General features: G+C 41.3%; 1 protein-coding gene across 1 annotated transcript in view; it reads left to right on the top strand.

Moving 5' to 3' along the window:
- The window catches only part of LOC139812081 (cilia- and flagella-associated protein 58), a 346,663-nt gene that overhangs the window by 42,263 nt on the left and 281,107 nt on the right, over positions 1-23,293 (top strand). Inside the window, exons 4-5 of the mRNA XM_071776708.1 lie at positions 5,190-5,531; positions 19,859-20,152. Coding sequence (XP_071632809.1) covers positions 5,190-5,531; positions 19,859-20,152 — 636 coding nt within the window. The remainder of the gene's footprint in view (positions 1-5,189; positions 5,532-19,858; positions 20,153-23,293) is intronic.

The following is a 23,293-nucleotide window of genomic DNA, read 5'->3' as shown; positions in this document are numbered from 1 at the left end:
AGATTTTCTAGAAATTTTACTCCAAATTCACACTTTTGCATTGTTTAAAAACAAAAATAATTCAAAATGAGCAAAAATGAAATAAATTCACAAATTGAATGTGCAAATGCAAATGTTTACAATGAAGAATATTCTTTCCCTACCCTTTCTTTTGCACGTCTCAGCCAAGTTTTAATGGCTTGCTCAACTTCTTTTTAATTTTCCGCTGGTTTATACAGTAGAGCACTTTCTAAATAAAAAAAAAAACATAATATAGACATAATTATATATTTCAAATATAACTATAGTTATAGTTATTATACAGGGTATCTCTAAAGTCTGACCCAGCCCCCTGGATCTCAGAATCAGCTCCCAGGTAGCACATATTAGTTTCACGTACATTTTTTGAACGTATACGTAGTTTCATAACCGTAAAGAACCATTAAGAACCGTTTGAACAAAAATGTTTTTGAAACCATGATTTAAAAAAACGTATTTTTTACGTTTCTACAATAGTTAACAAAAATATTTCTTAAATTTTTTCTTTCAAAATTATAATTTGCTATATCTATATGTAATAGTTTTAATAACCTTTTTTTGAAACATTTAAATTTATATTGCATTAATTATTGCACAAAATAAATCATTTTATCCATGCACATATTATATATCCACTTATTTACTTAAATTAATTTTGTCTCCTACCGGTCGTAAATCTATTTGTCATTGGACAAATCTGAGCATAGAAAAGTTCAAACAATTGCAAAAATATATGTTTGCAATAAATGTTCTGCTGAACGTGGCCATTGAAAGTACATTTATGTTTGTTCTGTTTTGAAGAATTTCCTGGTGCACATCAGTAGTGTAATCCGCTCTCGAGCGGAAATCTTTTGCCTAAGACTCATCCTCTGTCCAAGCTCACCGCGTTTATCGATCGTACCGGCATTCTCAAAGTTGGAGATCGCCTCAAGAACTCGCTGCTCGATCCGGAGTGCATTCACCCTGCCATCCTACCGAAAGACGACCGATTGTCCCAGCTCCTTATCGCGGACGCTCACCGGCGAACACTTCACGGCGGGACCCAGCTGACGTTGACCTATTTACGCAGAGCCTACTGGATCATCGGCGGTCGGGCCCCCGTGAGATCTCACATCCTCCGCTGTGTACGTTGTACCCGGTACCGCGGGGTTCGGGCCCAACAGCTCATGGGACAACTGCCGCCCTCCCGGGTCACACCTTCTCGCCCATTCCTCACCACGGGAGTCGATTACGCCGGCCCTATCACACTGAAATCATGGCGAGGGCGTGGCGCCAAGTGCCACAAGGCTTGAATAGCCGTTTTTATCTGCTTTACCACCTTGGCGGTCCATCTGGAGCTCGTCACAGAGTACACCACCGAGGCCTTTCTCGCCGCCTATCGACGGTTCACTGGACGTCGCGGCATCTGTCACACACTATTCAGTGACTGTGGCACTAACTTCCTTGGTGCGGACGCCGCCCTCAAACGGCTCTTTGATGCGGGATCAAGGGAGTCTCAAGAGCTCTCTCAACTATTGATCAACGACGGCACTCACTGGGTATTCAATCCACCGGCGGCCCCTCATTTCGGGGGGAAGTGGGAATTAGCGGTAAAGTCAATCAAGTACCACCTACGGTGGACGATCGGCGACACACTCCTGACCTATGAGAAATTCTCAACTCTTCTGGTCCAGATAGAGGCAGTACTCAACTCTAGGCCCCTGTGCCCCCTCTCGGACGATCCGGACAATATCTCGGCACTCACACCTGGGCACTTTCTCCTCGGCGAAGCTCCTACCACTATCCCGGAGCCTTCTCTCTCTGCGGTGCCAACCTCCAGACTATCTCGGTGGCAACTCATCCAGCAGCAGGTGCAACATTTCTGGGCCCGATGGTCAAGAGAGTGTCTACAACACTAACTCTCCATCTCCAAATGGCGTCACCCATCTACGCAGATTCGAGTCGGCTCGCTAGTCCTGCTCACTGACGAGCGACTGCCCCCCTCCAAGTGGCCCCTCGCTCGAGTCATCGCACTCCACCCGGGTGCGGACGGCCTCTGTCGGGTAGTCACGCTCAAGACGGCCACCACCGAATTCCAACGGCCCATCACCAAGCTGGCGATCCTCCCGGTCTCATCGGATCAACCTCCTACCTGACTCGGTCTCACCGGAGCTGCATCAAGCCGTCATTCTCCAACCCTGTTGTAGAAGGCGGGCGGAATGTTCGGAAATTATATTATCATTCCTATCTCGAGCGGCCATTTCCGAGCCGACCAATCAGCGACGGACCCGAGTTGACGGATCGATATATCGACTGTCGCGGAAGATCGCATGCTCACATCGACGCTCTCGTTGTCGCCATCATTCGTTTTCGGGTCCTCTGTGTAAGACGGATGCAATACGTGTGTCTCTCGTGACTGTCGAATCGAAAGGCAAATACTGCTTGATAGTACGGTGATCCTCAGACGCTTCAAATCGCGAGTGACTCCTCAGTGACTGACATTCCGGACACCCTGCTGTGAACCGCGCGAGCTCGGCCCCCGGGCCTCTCGCCGAGAGACACGAGGTTACGATCGGAAGTACGCGTGGCCGGTACAACGAGGTGTTCGTCCGTTGCGCGAAGAGTTCGCCGCCTGCCCCCTCGCCGGGCACCAGATTACGTGTACCGAGTAATAACAACGCTTATAAAACATTTTTGAAACGTGTATGTGCTACCTGGGGCTTTAGATATGAAAAAATGTTTTAGATAAAAGTTGCAGGATATTAATGGGGACAGATGATAAAAATATGGAATTGACTTTAAGCGATTTTTTCAAGGCCAGGTACGAGATATCTCGGGAAGTCCTTAATGAAAGAAAGCTTTATTATGGTGTTTTGAAAACATCTCGACAAGGGCTACAAGAATATGTAATAAAAAATGGGGTTCCATTTAAAAAATATTTGATCACATGAACTTGGCCTTGAAAAGGTCATTCGAGGTCAAGTCCATATTTTCATCATCTGCCTCCTTTTATATTCTACAACTTTTATCTGAAATATTTTTCCATATCTAAAGCCGTTTCCGAGATCCAGGGCGTTGGATCAGACTTTAAAGATACCCTGTATAAAGCACCGACAATACACACAAAAATTTACAAATATAAATCCATTTTCAGACAATTTAGACTACTTATGGGTTTTAATTACATATTTGATGTTATTCAGCAAAAGAGCAACGCAGATGTGGTGGTACAAAATATTTCTGACTAAACTGTAAAATTTACTACGTTTAGCTTAGGTTAGGTAACGTGATATCATTACTTCTGTAGTAATTTACTCATTTACCCGGAGTGAATTATAAGTTTACTACAAAACCTCGTTTACGCAGAGAAATTATCGTAAGTTACTACAGAATTAAGTAACGCTCGTGTAAACATAGTAATTAATTGTATCATATTTGATCTTGATTGTAGAAACTGCATATATATAAATTTTAATAGGTTTAAAGGATCTAACTTTTATATATCATTATAATGATATAAAGCTGTTGAGGATAGAAACCGAAATTCTGTTCGCGAGGGAGGAATTGTTGGGTGCTGTATCCCTGTCAACGGCCCTGACCGCAGAGCATGAGACCTCAATCTCAGACAACGGCCCTGCCACGGAAAGTCACCCAATAATCCTTCGCTCCCGTTCAATTCTTGCAAACTCATGAGAGTCATGCGCACGCGTTTACGCGGTTTCGTGCACGCGGCTCGATCACGGATCGATACGATTCGTCCCCCCTGTAACACACCCGGCTCTCCGCCGAGCCATCCTCAAGCCGGAACCCGGAACACGACTGTCTCCGCACGAATCGGTATAATCATAGTAGGACTCGAGCCGAAAAGTCGATAGACCGTTCGCCGCGACCAGTATACTCTCGATTGATCGCCGCGCGAAACGAAGGTCATACGCTTCACCAGCCGTCTTCAACGGGGAAGTGGACGACCTCAGTGAGCGAGAACGCGATTTTCCTCACGGCCTCTCCAAGCGCTCGTCTCCGAATCCGGCTCGTCACTCTCTGAACCTTCCCGCCGCGAGGCGCATAAACTCTCGTACGTGGTGCTCCGCTTGTGGAGACCACGCATCTCAAACTGCATTTTTTTGAAGACTGTGTGTATTGTGTAAAGATTACACAAAACGAAACGGCTGCAATTATTTGCTGATACTCCTCACCGATCTCAGGAACACGCTTCGCGTCCTTGTCAGGGCGAACTCCGGCAAACCCTTCGTGTCCCAAGGTTTCCTTGGCCGGACACGAAACAAAAGCCAATGGCACACAATACAATTTTTAAATGTAAAAAAAAGGATTACCTTTGATTTAACCCACACAGCGAAATATATCACTAAGATATCGAGAAGATATCTGAATAACGGAATATCTGATTGCGCAAGATATCATGAGAATATCTCAGAGACATCTCCAGGATTATAAAAAACTATGATAATTTTATCTCAGATATGATATCTGATTCTACATTGTGACGTGACATGGTCACGTCCCCTGTCCAGACGATAGCTCGACCGGGGGGAACGTCCGGGATGTCGTCTCCGCCGGAGCAGGGCGGGACGACAGCGTTAGAATTTGGTACATTATATTATTTCCGAGAATTTCAGGTGTCGAGTAGATGGCCAGGAGAAAATTGTAACGACTTGAGTCGCGCCAGGGGAGTTTACGGGAGGCGTTCTACGTAGGAGTTGGCCGGCGGGCGGGTCACGATGGGGCCCATATGCCGATGTTGCTTGGAGCGTCTCGCAGGGCGAGCGCATCAGCCCCGATGTTCGCCGGGATAAAGCCTGCCGAATCGCGAAGAAGGGAGATCGCGTTGTTATCTCGATCGCGTTGGCCGAGCGTCCGCTCGGTGCTGCTCTCGCTAGTCGACGAGCTCCGCGGAGAGTGTCCAGGTGAAATGGCAACAAGGTGCACGGTCGCTGTCGCGCTGCCGCCGTCGCTGCCGCGTCCGCACGGGATCCTATCATTGCTCGCGCGGAACGGGAAAACGGGATCGGGGTAGACGCGCGGATGCGACGCGCAAGCGACCTGCAAAGCTGACAGCTCGCCGCTAGCTAGTGAGAGACAGAGAAAGTGAGGGAGAGAGAAAGGAAGAGAGATAGAGAGAGAGAGAGAGAACCATGGGCAACTGTTTGAAGCGCACCGCTGGCAACCAACAGGACAATACCACCCTCCTGAGCAACAATCCCGAGCCCAACGTGTCCGCGAGCGGATCCTCGCAGGAGGGCCTCGGGCCGCCGATCCCCTACAACCAAGCGGCTTATTACCCGTCGATCGCCACGAGGGAACGTCATTTGCAGTCCACCAACTTGAACATCGGCCATGGGATTGGAGTCAATCTGGTGCAGAGCACCGGCTCGGCCGGCTTGAGCGAGGAGGAGCAACAAGTGAGGATTGCGAAGCGTATAACGGCGAAATGCCACGGAGCATTGCCTACCGGTCGACGGAGCCATAGCCTGGCCAGCCTGGCCGTCGTACACCGGCACCAGAGTCGCGGCCCGGTCAGCCGGACTCGAGAATAGGCTTTTCAAACCTGCCGCCGGCGAGCGAGGAAGCCACGAGGGGCGCTGACGGAAGCGGGGGGCGCTCGGCTTGCATAGGGCTGATCGGCAGGGAGGGCTTGCAAGCACGGCGTGCGCAGGCGCGGGCCCGACGTGATCCCGCCGGGCTAGAGGATCGTCACTGTCGTGTCGGCGTGGCGAGAGACAACATCCCGAGAGGACCGGCAGCCGAGCTTACGGAATTTGTAAGGCCACTACTCGAGCACTTCGTAACCCACGTTTGGGTGCAAGTAAGATCGTTCTGACGGCCGGGGCCCTTCCGAGAGTCGCGTAGAGTCGCGGGAAGCATGCTTATAGAATCGCGTACTGTGTCGCGAAGTATTTTGTAGCATCGCGTTTGTGCAGATGAGTATTACCGAGCAAGTAATTATTAAATGGAATACTGACGGAGGGCTCGGCCAACAGAGTAATATGGGATCGCCCTGCCCGAAAAATTCGCACGCGGCCGACAGTCACCGTGTGATTTGTTGTAGTTTTCGTCGTGTCTTAGCGTTTCGTGTAATAGCGTTTTGTGTAACCGCGTGATGGGTAATGTAGCGAGATGTCCTTCGCGCCGAGGTGGACCGTATTGTCGCAGAACGGGGGAGTAATTTTCGCGCAATCACGTCCCGGGGCGTGAGGCACCTGTCTTGGACCTTTGGGGCTTTTCGCGGGAGGCCCGCGTCTAGCTATTTTGGGACCATTCGCGAGACGTCGCGGATGGTTATTCGGCCGTTGGAAAATCGTCGCGCGTAGGTATTGTGTCTTGCGTTCGTGTAATCGCGTATGGTGTATTACGTTCGGGTAACTGCGTCTCGCGTATCGTGTTCGTGTAATCGCGTATTGTGTATTGCGGTCGTGTAACTGCGTCCTATAAGTTGCGTCCTTAGGCTAATTTCCGCGTTATTGTATCTCGTAGTTTCCGCATTCCGCAGCAAAACATTCAAGAGAAAAATTGTAATTCACCGATTCATTTTAAAGAAACCTGCCGATTTATTCTGAAGTAATCTTCTCTCTAAGATTGTAATTCACCGATTCCGTCTGAAACAACTTGCTGATTTATCCTGACGTAACCTTTTCTGTCAAATACATTATATTTGTATTATTGTTATTTGCGTGTGTTAACTGCGCTACGTTCCCTCTCCTCCTCCGACCGCGATTACCCGAAGAAACTCACACCTGAGAGAATTGCGATCTTGTGGATCGTGGTGCGAGGAATCGCACCTGGCGCCCAATATTTCGAGAAATTATTTAGTCGAGCTATCATCTGGGTTTCTGAGTCTTGTGATTGATTTTTTTTAAGATCGTTAGTGAATAGAAGCGACGGCGCGCTCCTTCACGGCCGGCGAGACCGTGAGGACATCGTCGTTGTCGTCACAACATATATGTCGGATATCTATGCCTTATTTAAAAGCAGATATGTTATATACAACCTAAATAGCAAGAAGAAAAGAAGAATTCTTTTTAAATTCTCGATTTATGAAATTAATTCTTTTCCGTATTTATTTTCTGTTCTAAAATAATTCTTAAGAGTTCATAAGAAATTCATTTTTATGTCACCAATTCTGAGTCCTTTTTCAAATATAAAAGAAGTTCTTTTCATAAGAATTTGCAACAAATTCAAAATTATGCTTCGATACTATTCCAATATTTTGCATTTTGCCATCTCTGTACTATATGATATCTCGGAGGTATCATGAAAAATATTAGAGCCAAGTATCTCACAGGCTCGTCTTTTATCCTAGTGCGTAAGAATTTTTGCTTACAAAAAGTTACTGGCGCATGTAGCCGCGTCGCGGCAGCGCATGTTACTAGCGCTCGCCCGAGCGAAAATCTCCTAAGTCCCCTTGCGGCGAGTTACTTTCGCGCCGCGGTTGTTATCTCCGGCGCCGCCCAAATGAAAATTTTTTAAGTTTCCTCGCGGCGTGTGGCTTTCACCGGGACGAATCGGTACGGCGTCCAAGTTCTCTCGGATTGTTTTATTGGCTATGAATAAACTTGGGTTGATTTTTATAAAATATAAGAGCTAACGGTAATTATACATAAAAAGACCCCACCCGCCAATGACCTGGACCTTGACATATGTTGTCAAGGTCACCCTCATGAGTGGCCTTCAGAAGTTTTTAGCCGGCGGCCGTTATTCGTTAAAAAGTTATTAACAAAAAAAGTTTGGAAAATATAGCAGCTATTTTCAGTATTGGAAGGCATAAACGACTAGTTTTTTTTAAAGCAGAGAATACTTTATTTTGCGAAAAAGTCACTGCTTTACCAAAACACAACATTTAAAGCAGTAAATTGTTGATAAATTGAAGTCTTTTTGTTAAAACAGAGAATATTTTATTTCGCGAAAAAGTCGCTGCTTTACCAAAACACAACATTTAAAGCAGTAAATTGTTGATAAATTGTATATTGAATATATATGAGTATTGGAAGACATAAATGACTAATATATATTTCGAAATAGTTCACGCATACACTTTCGACGCGAAACGAGGTGCCACATGGGTTCGTGGCGTGCTTTACAAGTTCGTTTATTGTATATCGCCACAAATATTCACACAGATGATCAACTAACTTATCTTGTTTAATACCACCTCTACTTAAACGAGCTTGTAAAGCGCGCCACGGACCCATGTGACAACTCGCCTCGCGTGGAAAGTATATGCGTGAACTATTTCGACATATATATTAGTTATTAATGCTTTCCAATACTCACATATATTCAATATACAATTTATCAACAATTTACTGCTTTAAATGTTGTGTTTTGGTAAAGCAGCGACTTTTTCGCGAAATAATAGCGAAATAAAGTATTCTCTGCTTAAAAAAAAAAACGTATTGTAATATTAGTCGTTTATGCCTTCTAAAAATAGCTGCTATATTTTCCAAACTTTTTTTGTTAATAACTTTTTAACGAATAACGACCGCCGGCTAAAAACTTTTGAAGGTCACTCGGCAGGGTGACCTTTTTTTGTTGACAGGGGAGAAATCCACGCAGATACCCCCTCCTCCGGGTCGAAGAGGGCAGTTATGTGGGACTGTAACCCGCTATACTGTACTCCCCGGGGGTCCTTCTCGGCACTGTGTGGGAAGGCTCCGGGAACTTGAGATATCTACCATGAGCCCCCCCCCTACCAGGAGGGTGACCTTGATAACATATGTCAAGGCCAAGGTCATTGGCGGGTCTTTTTATGCATAATTACCGAGCTAACTATGAATCGGCCATATATTTGAATGCAAATGTTGCAGAGATGTCTTTTTCAAAGATATAATGTGATATCGAGTAATGATGTCCTGCAGATATTCTATAAATATATGAAAATAAGATCTCAGATTTCACTTGAAATTGTAAGCATAAAGATATCTGGCTATATCTCAGATATAGCTTGCTGTGTGGGAAATAACGTATAATTTTCGACGTGATTGACGTGAGATCCCGGCCACAAAAGGAAACAGAAAGAGATCAGGATTGGAATTACATGCAGATGGCGTTGGCATAGAAGGATAGCATATGGATATACAAACTTGTCCATTTTGGGATATTCCTAGAGTGTCCACAAATGTATATCCTATGGATATCTTTATAAGGTCTATGGATATCCCGACAAGAAATGGACATAAAACGGACATCCACAGGATATCCTGTGCTATCTGAGTAATAATACGTTTTTTTTTTTTAATTTAAGACGATTGCGTTTTTTGCCTGATTTAACATTCTTAAATAATCTTTTTAAATTACTTAATCTTAATCATATTGTGTCTGCAATATATGGACACGGTACATTTGGACACCATTTATTTGGACACGATCAATTGGACACCGTTTATTTGGACACGGTTCATTTGGACACAGTTTATTTGGACATAATCAATTGGACACAATTTGTTTGGACACAGTTTATTTTGACACAGTTTGTTTGGACACGGCTCATCTGGACACCGTAAAATATGCGGCCTGTGCAGTTGGACACCAAAATGCACGATCTGTGCAGTTGGAGACCAAAAGGCGCAACCTGTGCAGTTGGACACCGAAATGCACGGCCTGTGCAGTTGGACACTGAAATACGCGATCTGTGCAGTGGGACACCGAAATGCGCGAACCTTCCACACAATTGGGTTGGGTTAGGTTAGTTTTTTTTGGAGGTGGAGCTCTCTGCAGGGGGGTGGATCCTTTACACGCAAAACGAGATGCTTACATAGGTTTACAACTTTCCACGTGTATTATATACATATATTGAAAACATTTGTACAGATCGCGCATTCTGGTGTCCAACTGCACAGGTCGCGCATTTCGATGTCAAACTGCACAGGTCGCGTATTTCGGTGTCCAACTGCACAGGTTGCGCATTTCCGTGTCCAACTGCACATGCAGCACATTTCGGTGTCCAACTGCACAAACCGCGCATTTTGGTATCCAACTGCATAGGCCGCGTTTTTACGGTGTCCAGATGTCCCGTGTCCAAATAAACGGTGTCCCAACGAACCGTGTCCAATTGATCGTGTCCAAATGTACAGTGTCCAAATGGACCGTGTCCAAGTAAACGGTGTTTATGTGTTCATTTAGTTTTCAATAAGAAAATTTGTATTGCTTTAAACCATATAAAAATTGAAATCATACTATCCTGATTCTCAGCTGTTTAGGACGGCATTAAATTGTTTATATAATTGCATGTTCTTATTCTATTTTGTATTATATATTTGTTACTTTTCAAATTAAATTCCCTTTTAACACGCGGACAACACGCTGTCAGTCAGTTTTAACCTAAAAATACATATCGCGTTTGCGCGTAACACCATGGTCTCTCATTGTTAAATACTACCATCGTTTAATTCCAATGTTCTTCTTCCCTCTCTTTTCTTAATACATTTCACCACCCATCTTCTCCGTCCATATCCTTGTCTTGCCTTTTCTTCAAAATTCACCGCCAGCTTGGCCGTCCTTATCCTTATCTTGTCCCTTTTGGTTTCCGCCAGGACCACATAACCTGGTGTGCATCTCTCCAGGCCCAGTGACCATCTCAAATACCGTGCCTCCACCCCTTCCACGTTACTATGCTTTAACCAACCCTACACTTCTGCCCCATATACCATCACGCTACCTACTAAACTATCGAACAACATCATCCTTCTCCCCCAATTGTTTGCAAACTTCCTTTTCCCCAACTTCCATGTCTTCTTCATCACTAACGTTGCTCTTCTTACCCTCTCCCTAATATGCTTTGTATGACCTCCATTCCTCTGCAGTATGAAGCCCAAGTATTCAAACTCCTTCACCTCTTGAATCTTCCGGCGTTTCCAGTACCAGCCTTTCTCTCTTGCTACACCACCTCCCCTTCTGAATTTCAGGATCTTTGATTTTCCCACGTTCAATTCCAGCTTCCTCTTCCCCAAGTACTTCTCCAGCCTCTTAATCATCTCCTCTAGCGCCTCCTCCTCTCTGGCCAGCAGAACGATATCATCCGCGTAGGCCAGTGTCCAAATCCTCCCCTGTCCAATTCTCCTACCAACACCCCGGCCATCTCCTCCAGATCTGATATAAAGATGGAGAACAGCAGCGGGCTCAAAGGACATCCTTAAGGACAATTGTCTCACTCCCTTTGTCGTCCAAAAGGAGCTTGACTCCCCGTCCCCCACCCTAACCCTGTTACGAGTCTCCTGGTAGATTTGTTTCACTCTCTCCGTTAGACCTCTCCTTACCCTTCTCTCCTCCATCACCCTTTATAACACACTCCTGTCCACCCTGTCAAAGGCCCCCTTTAAATCAATAAAGAAGGCATTCACCTTTTTTCCCGCTCCATTCAGCTTCCTGTCGACCAGGTGGTTCAGGATGAAGATGTTATTCATTACACCTCTTCCCTTCCAGAAGCTAGCCTGGGTCTCCGGAAGAATCCGCTTCTCCACCACATCCTCCATCAATCTCTCCGCCAGCACCGCCGCATAGATCTTATAGGCCGCACTTAGTAGAGTAATTCCCCTGTAATTAGCGGGGGATTGTTTATCCCCCTTTTTATACAGCGGGGAGATTACACCCTCTTTCCACAAATCCGGCCAACCTTCACCTCTCCACACCCCCTTGATCACCTCCGTCAGCCTTTCTCTCACCTGTCCTCTGCAGAACTTCCAAGCCTCATTCCTTATGCCATCCGGCTCCGCCGCTTTCCCCCTCCTTAATCTCCTTATCTGTTTTTCAATTTCTTCGTCCGTGAGGTCCTCCTCATCGTCACCTCCTCTCCTTTCCTCCCCTAAGATCCTTTCATCTGTCCCCTCTAACACACCCATAAAATGCTGCCTCCAACTCTCCATGGATATCTCTTCACTCACCTTGTCTCTGACCTTCCTTTTCTTGTTGATATATTTCCAAACTTCTGTCTCCGTCCTAATTCCATTTGACTCCTCCATTTCCCTTTTACTCCACTCTTCTTTCTTCTTCTCACAGAGCTCCACTAACTCCCTTTTTACCTGCAACACCGCTTCCTTGCTTCCACCCTCTATCCTCCACCTCTTTAGCTTTCTTTTCTTTCTGGTGCACTCTCTGTCCCACCATTTCTTGTAACCTAGTTTCCTTTCTCTTCATCTGACCTTCTTCTCTACTACCGCCTTTCCCACCTTGCCTCTTAGTTCCTCCCATTTCTCCAGCAAACCCCCTTCAGACAAACTAATCTTCTCCGTTCTTCCAGTAAAGATTCTTGGGCTCTCCTCGTCCCAGCACTGTATTATCCTCTCAACCTGTCTTTTTTCCTCCTTTCTTCCCTCCTCCTTCAGGCCTTCTTTCGCCGTCCATACACTCACCAGAGGCATATGGTCTGATTCTATCCTACTCTTGACTTCAAACTCCTCTAGCAAGTTCTACCCCTCTGTGTTAACTAACAAATAATCTATAACCGACGCCCCTCTCGCCCCTACGTACGTGAATCCTCTTCATCTCCCTGCCTTGTACCATTGGCCAGACACCATCCCCCTTCCTCTACCCATTCTAACAAACACACTTCCTTCTTGCTGACCTTTTTGTCCTTAGACCTTCTTCCTTCTACTACCCCATCCCTGTACACCCCTTCTTCTTCTCCAGTCCAGACGTTAAAGTCCCCTCCAATTATCATCAGCTCTTCCGGACGTTGCTGCTCCGGGCTAGCTATGTCTTCCTCAAATTCCTTGGGACCATTCTTAGCGTAGACCGTACTAATTGACCACTTGTGACCACCTCCTCGTCCCTTCCACTTCACCAAGCCTCTCCTACCGTCGTCGACCTCCTCCGTCATTATTACACCTTTTCTGTTTCCTACAATTATTCCCCCACTTCCCTTACCTTTGCTCTGCTCTCTCACCGCATATTGCACGTGCCAGTCGAACTCAGAAAGTAGATTCTTTATCCAAACTTCCCCCTCATCCTCCCTTATCCACGTCTCCACCATACTAACAAAGTCCAGCTGTTTTATAAACTCCCAAAAGTCCACACCTTTTCCCTTAAGCCCGGCTACATTCCAGAACCCTATCTTAATTTTGCCCCTAACCTTGTCGGAACTCGGGCTTCTCGGATCCCGCGGTCTCTGCCGCGACGTTTCGGGCGTTTCCTTCTTCTGCTCTTCTCCCCTTACTCCAAAATTTCTCCTCCGTTTGCTCCAACAGCGAGACATGTTCTTTTCTCTCAATCTGTCTCTAACTGAACCATCTATCCACCAAAAAGACTCTCCTGAATCTGACATTGGTGTGCTCCCCCCATCCTTTGACTACCCTCGCAATGACTCTCAGTCTTCATTGAATTTCCTTTTCCTCCTTGGATAGCAACTCATCCATGAAAATCGGCTCCTTCCCTAACTCCTTTCTTCTTAGTATCTCCATCTTTGCTGCCAGGTCCTTTATTTGAACCCCCAGTCTCCCCCCTTCTCTTGACTTTCCTTTACACCAAGCGTCCTCGACCAAATGGCCCAGACTAACTTCTCCTGGAGAAACTTCTTTGCTTTTTGCAGCGGATTTCTACCGTCCCACTTTAGGCCGCTGATCTTCAAACTTTTCTTTTTTTTCTACTCCTGATTCTCCTATTTCCAATCCAATAGCTCCTGCACTTTGGCTTCCAAAGCTGTTTCCTTTACTCCTGTCTTCGTCTTCTTTCCTCTCCTTACTATCTCACTCCAGGAATGAGATTTTTCATCCTCTTTTCCCCCTTCCACCACCTCCATTTCCTTTTCTCTAGTCTCACCATTCTCCAGTTTGAGAATCTTCTCCCAAAGCAGCTTCCTCTCTTCTTCCCACTTTGTCTCCTTCCTTTTCATCTCCTCTTTTTTAACTCATCTCTTTCCATCTTTATCTTTTTCTCCAGTTTCTCAATCTCCTTTACTGTCTCTCTCTTCAGCTTTGCCACCTCCTCTTTTACCCCCCCCCCCCAGAATTTTTGCAGCTCTGCAATAATGCTTTCTTGTCTGTTCATTCTGTCCATCCATGCTCCTTCAAATTCAAAAACCGACCCCAAGTCGGAGTCAGTCTCTTCTCGGTCACTGCCATCCCCCTCTGATACTGTCTTTCTCTTCCTTCTAACTCCTCGCGTCATATATCTACCCCCTTCTCCCTGGCCTAACCATTTCTCTATGTACCCCTTGGAGATACCCTTCTCCCTCTCCAACCTTTCCCTGTTTGATCTCCTCCCTCTCTTACCTACCCCTTTTTAGACAAGAATCTAGTAACCGGGGTTTCCAAACTATTCCCTTCCTCATCCTCCTCTTTACCTCCCATTACGATATCCCTATCTACTACGTCGAGTGATTGGCCTAGTATTGGCCGCGGCTTCTCCTTCCAACGAGTCGCATCTATCGTCGAGTAAACTCGGCACAATCCCTTCCATCTCGCTCCGCCTGTTGTCTCTCTCTTTCTCGCTCTTAAACCTAACCTACTCCCTTTCTCACCGCAAATTCCGTCTTTCCACGCGTGGCGCCTCCACTCTACCCTACTCTAACCCTGCCGCGCGACACACACACTCTCCGCTACCCAAAAAACACACCACTGCCATGTTTCCACTCCTCTTTCCAACAAACCGCTCTTAAAATTCTCGACATACAGCACACGCATGCACACTCTGTCACACCTGCCAACCAAGTCCTCACATTTGAATGTGTATAATGTGTCGAAATCTAAAAGCGAAAATTATTTTTTAACCTAGCAGTTATCTTCCTTAGCGCGAGTATGATGAATCGGTTTGGGCCCAATACATGCAAACCTATTATAACAAATCAACATAACAAATTCTATAAATATATATCTATTGAACATATTCATTGTATTAAGTATATTAAATTATATTTACTTCTCGGCAAAAAGAAATCCAGTCAACACTTGGGTTGGAATAGGAAGACCCTTGAATGGGAACACAAAGATACATACCACTTGGATTTTATTTTTTAAAAGTAGTTGCACAATAATTATTTTTTAAAACAATATATATATTCTCTTTGCAATTAGCGCAATTTAAAGATTTCACTTTTTTGAAATTGTTAGAAATACTGCATATTTTTGAATTTGGTAACACAGAGAAATGGCTACAGCCATCTAGTGCATGAAGGATCGAATCATTGAGTTCCGTAAACACACCCTAGATGACAGGTCGTGCAAGTCTAGTAACTAGTTTCGAGTGTATGCGCTGGTAACAGGGCGCACTAGTTTCGGGTTACACGTGCATCACGTGATGGTGTGCGGCCATTCCAGATTTTTCGGACAGTGAGGCATCTTAGTTGCAAGTCACGCGTATTTTCCGATTCTCTGGAACATTCAATTCGAAACCGAAGTCAAGTCGTTGCGAGTTCAAGCGCATTGTAATTATGTAATACGCGTATTCTTTCGTTCGCTCGCACGTAACAGCAAGTTATCGATCTTTCGACGGAAGAATAATTCTACCCAGGCATCTCTGGCCCACATATTTCAACGTAGCGGACACGGCAAAGAAGGACGGCCATGATGGACGTCGGCATTCACACGTATGAACAAGTCACCGCCTTATAAAGGCATTTGGACGTTCCTGCTTCCAGCAGATGATTGCCGCATACTGCGAAACGCTTTTTATTACTAATGTTTGATAATTATATACGCTGAACGTACATTTTTCTTTTCGACTCTGTGAAATACAAATATTCTCTGAGTAAGTATAAATAAAGTGTCTCCTTCACGACCATAATTTAGCCCACGTCCATTCGGGCGTGTATAGAAATATATGTCACTTCGGTTGAGTTAGGTAACACAGACCGGCACTACCACCATGTGAAAAACTCCATTGATTTTTGAGATTTCAAGTTGCCCGTTCTCAGCCTCTAATTGCTCGGACAGCAAACGGTTCTAGGAGGTTGTGAGCTACATCGGTAGGAAAAAAATACCACAGTTTGGAGCGATTCTGACGTGGTCCAAAAACGGCCTTATTGACACCCCTCCTTTACAAAATGCATTGCGTGTACTTGGCGCCTTTTTTTATTTTTTTTTTAAAGTTTCAAATTTCATGGATTACTGGTAGCATTACGTTTAATAGATTACACGCGAGTAGTGGTATATTACACATTTTGTAGATTACACGTGTAATATATTACACATGTAGTAGATTACACGTGTAGTCTATTACACAAGTCACTTACCACACGTGTAGTATATTACACATGTAGTGGATTATACGTGTAGTGGATTTACACTTCATGATTAGACGTGTATTTCGTATTAGAGGGATTTTACGCACTAAAGTAATTACAGCGTGTAATAACAGATTATTGTTATCCTTTCTGTGATAACTACAGGAGGTCAACTATAATACACAACTGTAATATTTATTGGCTGTAATTTCTTTCCGTAAGGGATTTATTTTTTTGTTACGTTTTACCATTTTCTAAGTGCATTCGGAGCACCATGGGACACCCATGCTGCGGCGCTATGGGTCACACACGCCACCAAGGTTGATGATAGATAGATAGGTTGATGATATATGTTATTTTTTACTGAAGAAAACATGTCACAAATTAGTTTTTCTAAAAAAAAAAAATTTAGTAGTGGGTTCTGATATCTTTGTTTTTCCTGCCCAATCCTGAACAGTCTCATAAGAAAACGTATAAAATAAAATATCCTTTCAACTTTTGTAACTTTTCGTTATTTCTAGAATAAATAAACCTAGTTTTTGTGCGTGACTCATAGTGCTCCAGTGACAGACCCGTGGTACCTTGGGTTTGGGACACTTTGGGTCATTTCCCAAAAAATGTGTTTTAATTTTTTTCTCAAAAACTAATCAATATTTGCCAAATACGCTAAATAAATTTTAAAATATACATAGTGCTTTAATTATTTAAAAAATGAAATAAAAAATTTTCTCAAATGAACAACTTAACAGAAATTAATAAAAGGTCTAACAAAGAAGAAGCACTCAAATTAGGAATGTCACCCTTGCACGAATCAAATTCATGGAGTGTATATTACATATTGCCTACAATTTGTCTTTCAAAAAGTGGTCAACAACGCCAGAAACACGCGTTCAAAAAGAAGAAACAAAAAAAAAAGAATACAAGACGCATTTTATAATAAACTTGGACTGAGGGTAGACATCGTTAAACAAGGTTCCGGATCATCTAATGACGGAAATACTTCTCGACGATTTTTTGCTGATCCAAAAATCACAGCAAAAATAACTGGAGTTGACGAGAAATTGATCAGAAGATAGATTTTCTACAATATTACAAACGATTAATTGTGGTGAAAAAATAAATTCAGAAAAATTCGGTTCTTATGCGTACAAGGCAGCGGAAATATTTATTGAAAAATATTCTTGGTACTTTATGATGCCAATTACCGTTCATAAAATTCTTCTTCACGGTAAGGAAATTATAGAAAATGCAGCGTTACCTGTTGGGACATTATCGGAAGAAGCTCAAGAGGCAAGAAATAAGGACTATAAACGATATATCGACTTAATCATAGTAGAAAATATAGCCGTCTGTTTACAAATGAAGATGTTATGCATATGATGCTCCGTGTCATCCGATCCGTTAATAACTAGTTTAAGAAGTAAACCACATAAAAAAAATTTAGACTTAAGCGATGAAACGCAAGAATTACTTTGCTCTTATACGTAAATACTAAATTAAATGTAAATTGAAATTTTATTTAATTTCAATCAAATACTTGTTCCTATCATTAGTTTTTAATAAATATACATTTTTGCAATTTTTATAAGTCAACATTGAAAGGTTCTCTGATCATTCATTGCATATTTTACAAGTAATATAATTTTTTCCGCGATTCGCGCAAACGGCTCCACTGTGCGCCGGGCCGGCCGAGCGCGGCCGCCGCGGCCGCAGCATATCCCCACTAACTGGCTAGTTCGGACACGAACCATTAGCACGGACGCAAACCATGTGCGGTTACCGAGCGAAACGACGTAGTTGATGCGCACTTTCTCAGGCGGCGCGTCGGAAAATGCGACACAGAAAAATTGACGAAAAATGCCGGGATGGCCTCTCTCAGGTTTCTCTCTGGCACCACTAATCTCTTACTCCATCCCTCCGGCCATCCTTCTCCCTTCCATATCCTATTACATACTCTCCATATCCGTTCTTCTTTTTTCCGCATAACTCATTGTATATTCCCTCCTTTCTTTTCTATATATATATATATATATATATATATATATATATATATATATATATATATATATATATATATATATATATATATATATATATAATTATATATAATCTTTTTTTCCCAGGTTGGGAACTGCATGCAGCTTCTATTGAGCGTTTAACGGGCGTTTACTCTTGTCGTTAGAAAAAACGGCGTAAAGAGCGTTAAATGTTAAAATAATACAGCGTTAAACCAAGATAAATTGCTCTCATCAAAGCATTATATATAATTCAATAAAGAAAAATGTATTCTTATTACTCAAAAATAAACTCTTAAAAAACCCTCATTGAACGGTTGTCTCAACGCTATATAAAACTTCTTATTTTCGCCAGGGCATACATTATATAATATGTGCAGTATACTTGCTATGTATTATATACGTATTTCGACTTGAATATTTCATACCTATTGCATTAATTACGTATTTAACACATTATATTTGATATGAAATAAAATGCAATGAAAATGCAATATAGTTACGTATTTAATATATATTTGCAATTAAAAGTACGGGTAGATATAATTTAACTGATGTTCTGTATTGACTGATTCTGATACGTAATAAAAGATGTTAACGCTGAAATTTTACATAAAATTAAAATATCTGCCGCTGTTATGCCGAGGCTATGTGTTACGTCGACGGAGTTAATCGAAATTATAAATAGAACAGCAATAACATCCTACCCTGTCACAACCAGCCTCGACCTACCATATTTAGATATTTTGATTATTGTTTAAACAAAAAAATATTTTAGGACATTAACATAAACTGGTAGTTATTACGTTTAAAGTAATGATTTTAAAGACACAAAATTATGATATAATGACCAGATTTATAAGTATAACATTTAATACATCACTAATTTATTTTACTTTTGGCTATACAAAATTAAAAATATTTTCTGTATGTGAAAATACGCTATTCAGCCTAAAATAACTAATTATATCGCAATGTTTTTGCAGAAATACTATATTTTTTATGCAATATTATCTTTTGTCACTTTTACAATAATTTCCGTGTACCAACTTGCCTCATGTACCAACTAGCCTCGGTCTCCTTTATACAATATAATATTTTTTTTGCGTATTACATATATCTTTTCCAACATTAGTAAACTGTACTCCGACTAGATTTGTCAGACTTATAACACAGTTCCCTTTGGAGTAAAATCCTCTGCCTTCCCATAATTAAATCGAGTCGATTTAACTATCTAAATAACTGTAAACAAATTATTGCGAAAAATACCTCAGCCACGGTTCAAACTTGGAACCTCCCTCATTCCGTGAAGGGTATCGTACCAATTCGACCACTGAGGCATGTGGTAATTATAATTAGCGCAATAACCGGTTAACAATAGTTTTGAATGTCTTTTTCAGACGATGTGAATAAACAATAATACGAGAATTATACGACCGTTATGATATACAATCAAATAGTAGATTAAACTAAATTGCCATTTACGATTCAAGCTGGATCTTGGTAGCCCAATTATTACATATATATTTTTTTATACAAAATTATTGTTATACAAAATTAAATCTAATTTTTTGTACAAAAAAGTATTGTATATAGCTTAAATATAACTAACAGTATACTTAAAAAAATTATTTTAAATTAACATTTTGATTATTTGAAACATTTTCCTTCTTAAAAGTTTTACGACAATTATAGCATCACCGTTAGCAAGAAAAAGGAGAATCTATTGAAGGAAAAGGAGACACTCATTGGCGAAGTGGAGACTATGCATCAACGCATGAAAAACATGTCAATTTACATGGAAGAACTTGAGAAAAAAAGTAGTGAAGTCGAGCAAAGGATGACGGAGATGCAGGAAACTATTTGTATACAGATGAATGAAATTTCACGAGAGAAAATAATTCGGGACAGAGCGGAAACGGAGGTGCAACAACTTCAGGAAGCAATAATCTTAAAGAAAAATGACCTCGAGGTAAAATGCTTATGAAAAAATATTTGAAATTAAAAGAAATGTAATAAACTATATTTATTATATATCATTGTATATAATTTAGATGTATAACTTGTTAGAACAAAAATTTAATCATTAAAATTAGTATATATGTATATACCTTTTTGCGGTTTTTATGCGATACCACAAATACCTAGATCCGATTCTTTGGATCAATTTTGATAATTTTCTCCTTCTTTTATTGAGTAAATATTGAGTAGATAATGTTATCATTGCCGGATTTATTATTGTCTCTATCAACTGTAGTGCATCTTGTAGCAAAATTACGTTTTAGAATAATAGATCATATTATGTCAAAATCAAAGTTGTTATCACTGCTGTTTATGTCATCCAGTTTGTATTTTAATTTACTTTAGCTATAATTATTAAAAACATTTTATCAATAAAAAATAATAACATTTTATTCATATAACATGGCAAAATAAGATAAAGAAAAAAAACATTGTATACACATACAAGCAACAATACCTTTTCTTGAATAATTACTTCAAATAATCTCGATGAAAGCATTTATTGCGTGATGCGCAATAAATACAAATTAATAAGACCAAAAGATAACATTGTGTGATTAAAATGTAGTGTAGACGCATTGCAACAATTAAAATAATTATTTAATTTTACCATCAGTGGACGTATTAGTAACATTATTTATACTTTATTAATATATAATCAGTAATAATAACTTATTCAGTGATGTATATAAGGTTCCTGCTAACTCGCCTGCTAAATCCGAATTGATAATACACACAGCGTCACACTTGGCAAACTTGTAAATTAAAAGGCTTAAAAAATAAAAATAATAATAAGTGAAACAAGACCGCCATGACAATCAATTTAGAAAAAAATGCCATTTTTAGTCAGGACTGGATCTTGGTAGTCTGATAATATTTTTTGCATGAATTTTGTGTACAATTATAGGCCAGTTAATTTAAACATAAATAAAAACATTTGTTGGGGTAGTAATAAATTTTCGATGATTAATAAAGATAGCGCTCCTAGTTACGAATCAAATGAGATCATTAAAAAGGGGGTCGGGATAAGCCGCCATTTTGTTTTTTGGGGGCTAAAAACGGTTTTTTGCAGAATATCTCGTTTCCGTTTAATTTTTCGTTAAAACCAAGAAAAAATAAACCTTTTCTTCGCCAGTGAATAAAATAAATAGGAACTGAGTATCAAACCTTTTATTTGAATTAAAGGAAAGAACGATGTCTTAATTGTTTATGCAATGAATCAATTATAATTACGAATTGAGAGTAAATCGAGGTATTACATTGGAGTTGCGCAGAAATGCAGCAAATAATCTATGTAACAGATGTAAATAGAATAGGAATCGTTTAGATATCATGAACAAAATGCACAATATAATGAGTTTCATTAATCAGAATACGTAAAAGAATTAATAAACATAGAAATAAATTTGTAAGGATATGTAGAATATCAAGGTCATTGATGATTGAAGTTGGATTTATTCTCCTGTTATCAGGTATAATTACATTGAATTGAATTATTCACCACAGAGCAAGTAAATAAATATCTTGAATGATACTGAAAGAATTGATATTTCAGCAAAAGAAACTAACAAGTTTAATAACTCATAGTAAGAACGATTAATTAATAATCATATACTTTAACTTCAATCATCATTGAGTCATATTTTATGTCGCAGAAAATATCTCTATTTAGATTCGCAATTTATCTTAAATTATGCGCAGGAAATTACGTTAGAAAGCACGTTAGAATACTATCAATCATGAAAGAAATACGGTAACGTAGAACTCAAACTTAAATTATGTTTTATAAACGCGGTATAAATTAATTATGTGTAGAAAAAGCAAGTAATATTAATCATTTTAATAATGTGTCGAAAACGCAATTAATATTAATCCTCTTAAATTAAGCACATGAAATATCGTCTGAGCTTGTAATTAGAGTCTCAAAAATCTTTACTGTACAGTTACTAAAGAATGTTAGGCCTTTCTCTCTTTACAAGTTATGCGCATAACTGACTGATCATTTCTCGAAAACGTGAGTGCCTCACGTGAACAGTCTCTGCAACCAATATCAGAAGTTAGGCTTGATAGCCACTGCGCCATGTAAACTCGATGGGTAGTTGCATAAAGAATAATAAGTTGTTACCTCGTAATTAACCACAATAGGTTTGTTCCGGAATAAAGATTCCAGAATAATCTCCGCCATATATTCTCGTACTTCTCTTGATTATAATGGCCGCCCTCGACAAGATGAATAAAACGCCCTTCTCTTTGTTATAATGGCTATCCTCGCCGGTATGGATAAGACGTCCTTCGCAATATGATATTCGTCCTCTGCAGTAGGATTGTAAGGAATGAGGCTTGAGTACCTTCACACTTTGTATTTAGCAGGAAAATTGACTCAGGATAGTCGGCAGTATTTCGGCTGATACACCGTCTCTCGAAAATTCTAGATAATTACGTGCGTATCTACGCATTAACAGAGATGTTCACTGGTTGAGCGACCGGGAGAGAATGACGACGTGATCGTCGTTGTTCGCGCGGTAATATCAGGGAGCGCCTGCGTGTCTGCGTCGCGCATGAATATCGAGAAACGCTACGGCTCATGCGTTACACTAGACGGATGCATCGCAGCGCGACAACAGCAGAAACGCTGCTTGATCGATAGTGCGCTTACGGGAGGTCGATAACAAATAAACTTAGCTATTGATTTCTCTCTGCTCATGGCTCTGTTTTACCCTAGGAAGCTCAGCCCGTCCTTACCCTCAATTCAAATAAATGCTAGATTCTGAACAAAAGGAGAGTAATAATCGACGCTGACTGGCAATATATAAATTTATTATATCTCACAATGAGATATAATAAATTTATATATTGCCAGTTAGCGTCGATTATTACTCTCCTTTTTATTTTCACTAGACACTACAGACGCGCGCTTCGCGCGCGCTATTTAGCTTTAACATTATGCTATTACTATTATACTATTAACTCCTTGATACACACAACTGTCAAAATATACAATGACAGCTGCAAATGAAGTAAGCGTAGCAAAAGAACCAATCGGCATCGCGGAAAAACGACAACAATAAACTTCACATCTCCTTTTTAGAAA

This window comes from Temnothorax longispinosus, chromosome 4 (assembly GCF_030848805.1).
Source record: "Temnothorax longispinosus isolate EJ_2023e chromosome 4, Tlon_JGU_v1, whole genome shotgun sequence".
NCBI classification, from domain to species: domain Eukaryota; kingdom Metazoa; phylum Arthropoda; class Insecta; order Hymenoptera; family Formicidae; genus Temnothorax; species Temnothorax longispinosus.
Note: the sequence above shows the minus strand (reverse complement) of the source record. Positions and strands in the feature narration are given on the sequence as shown.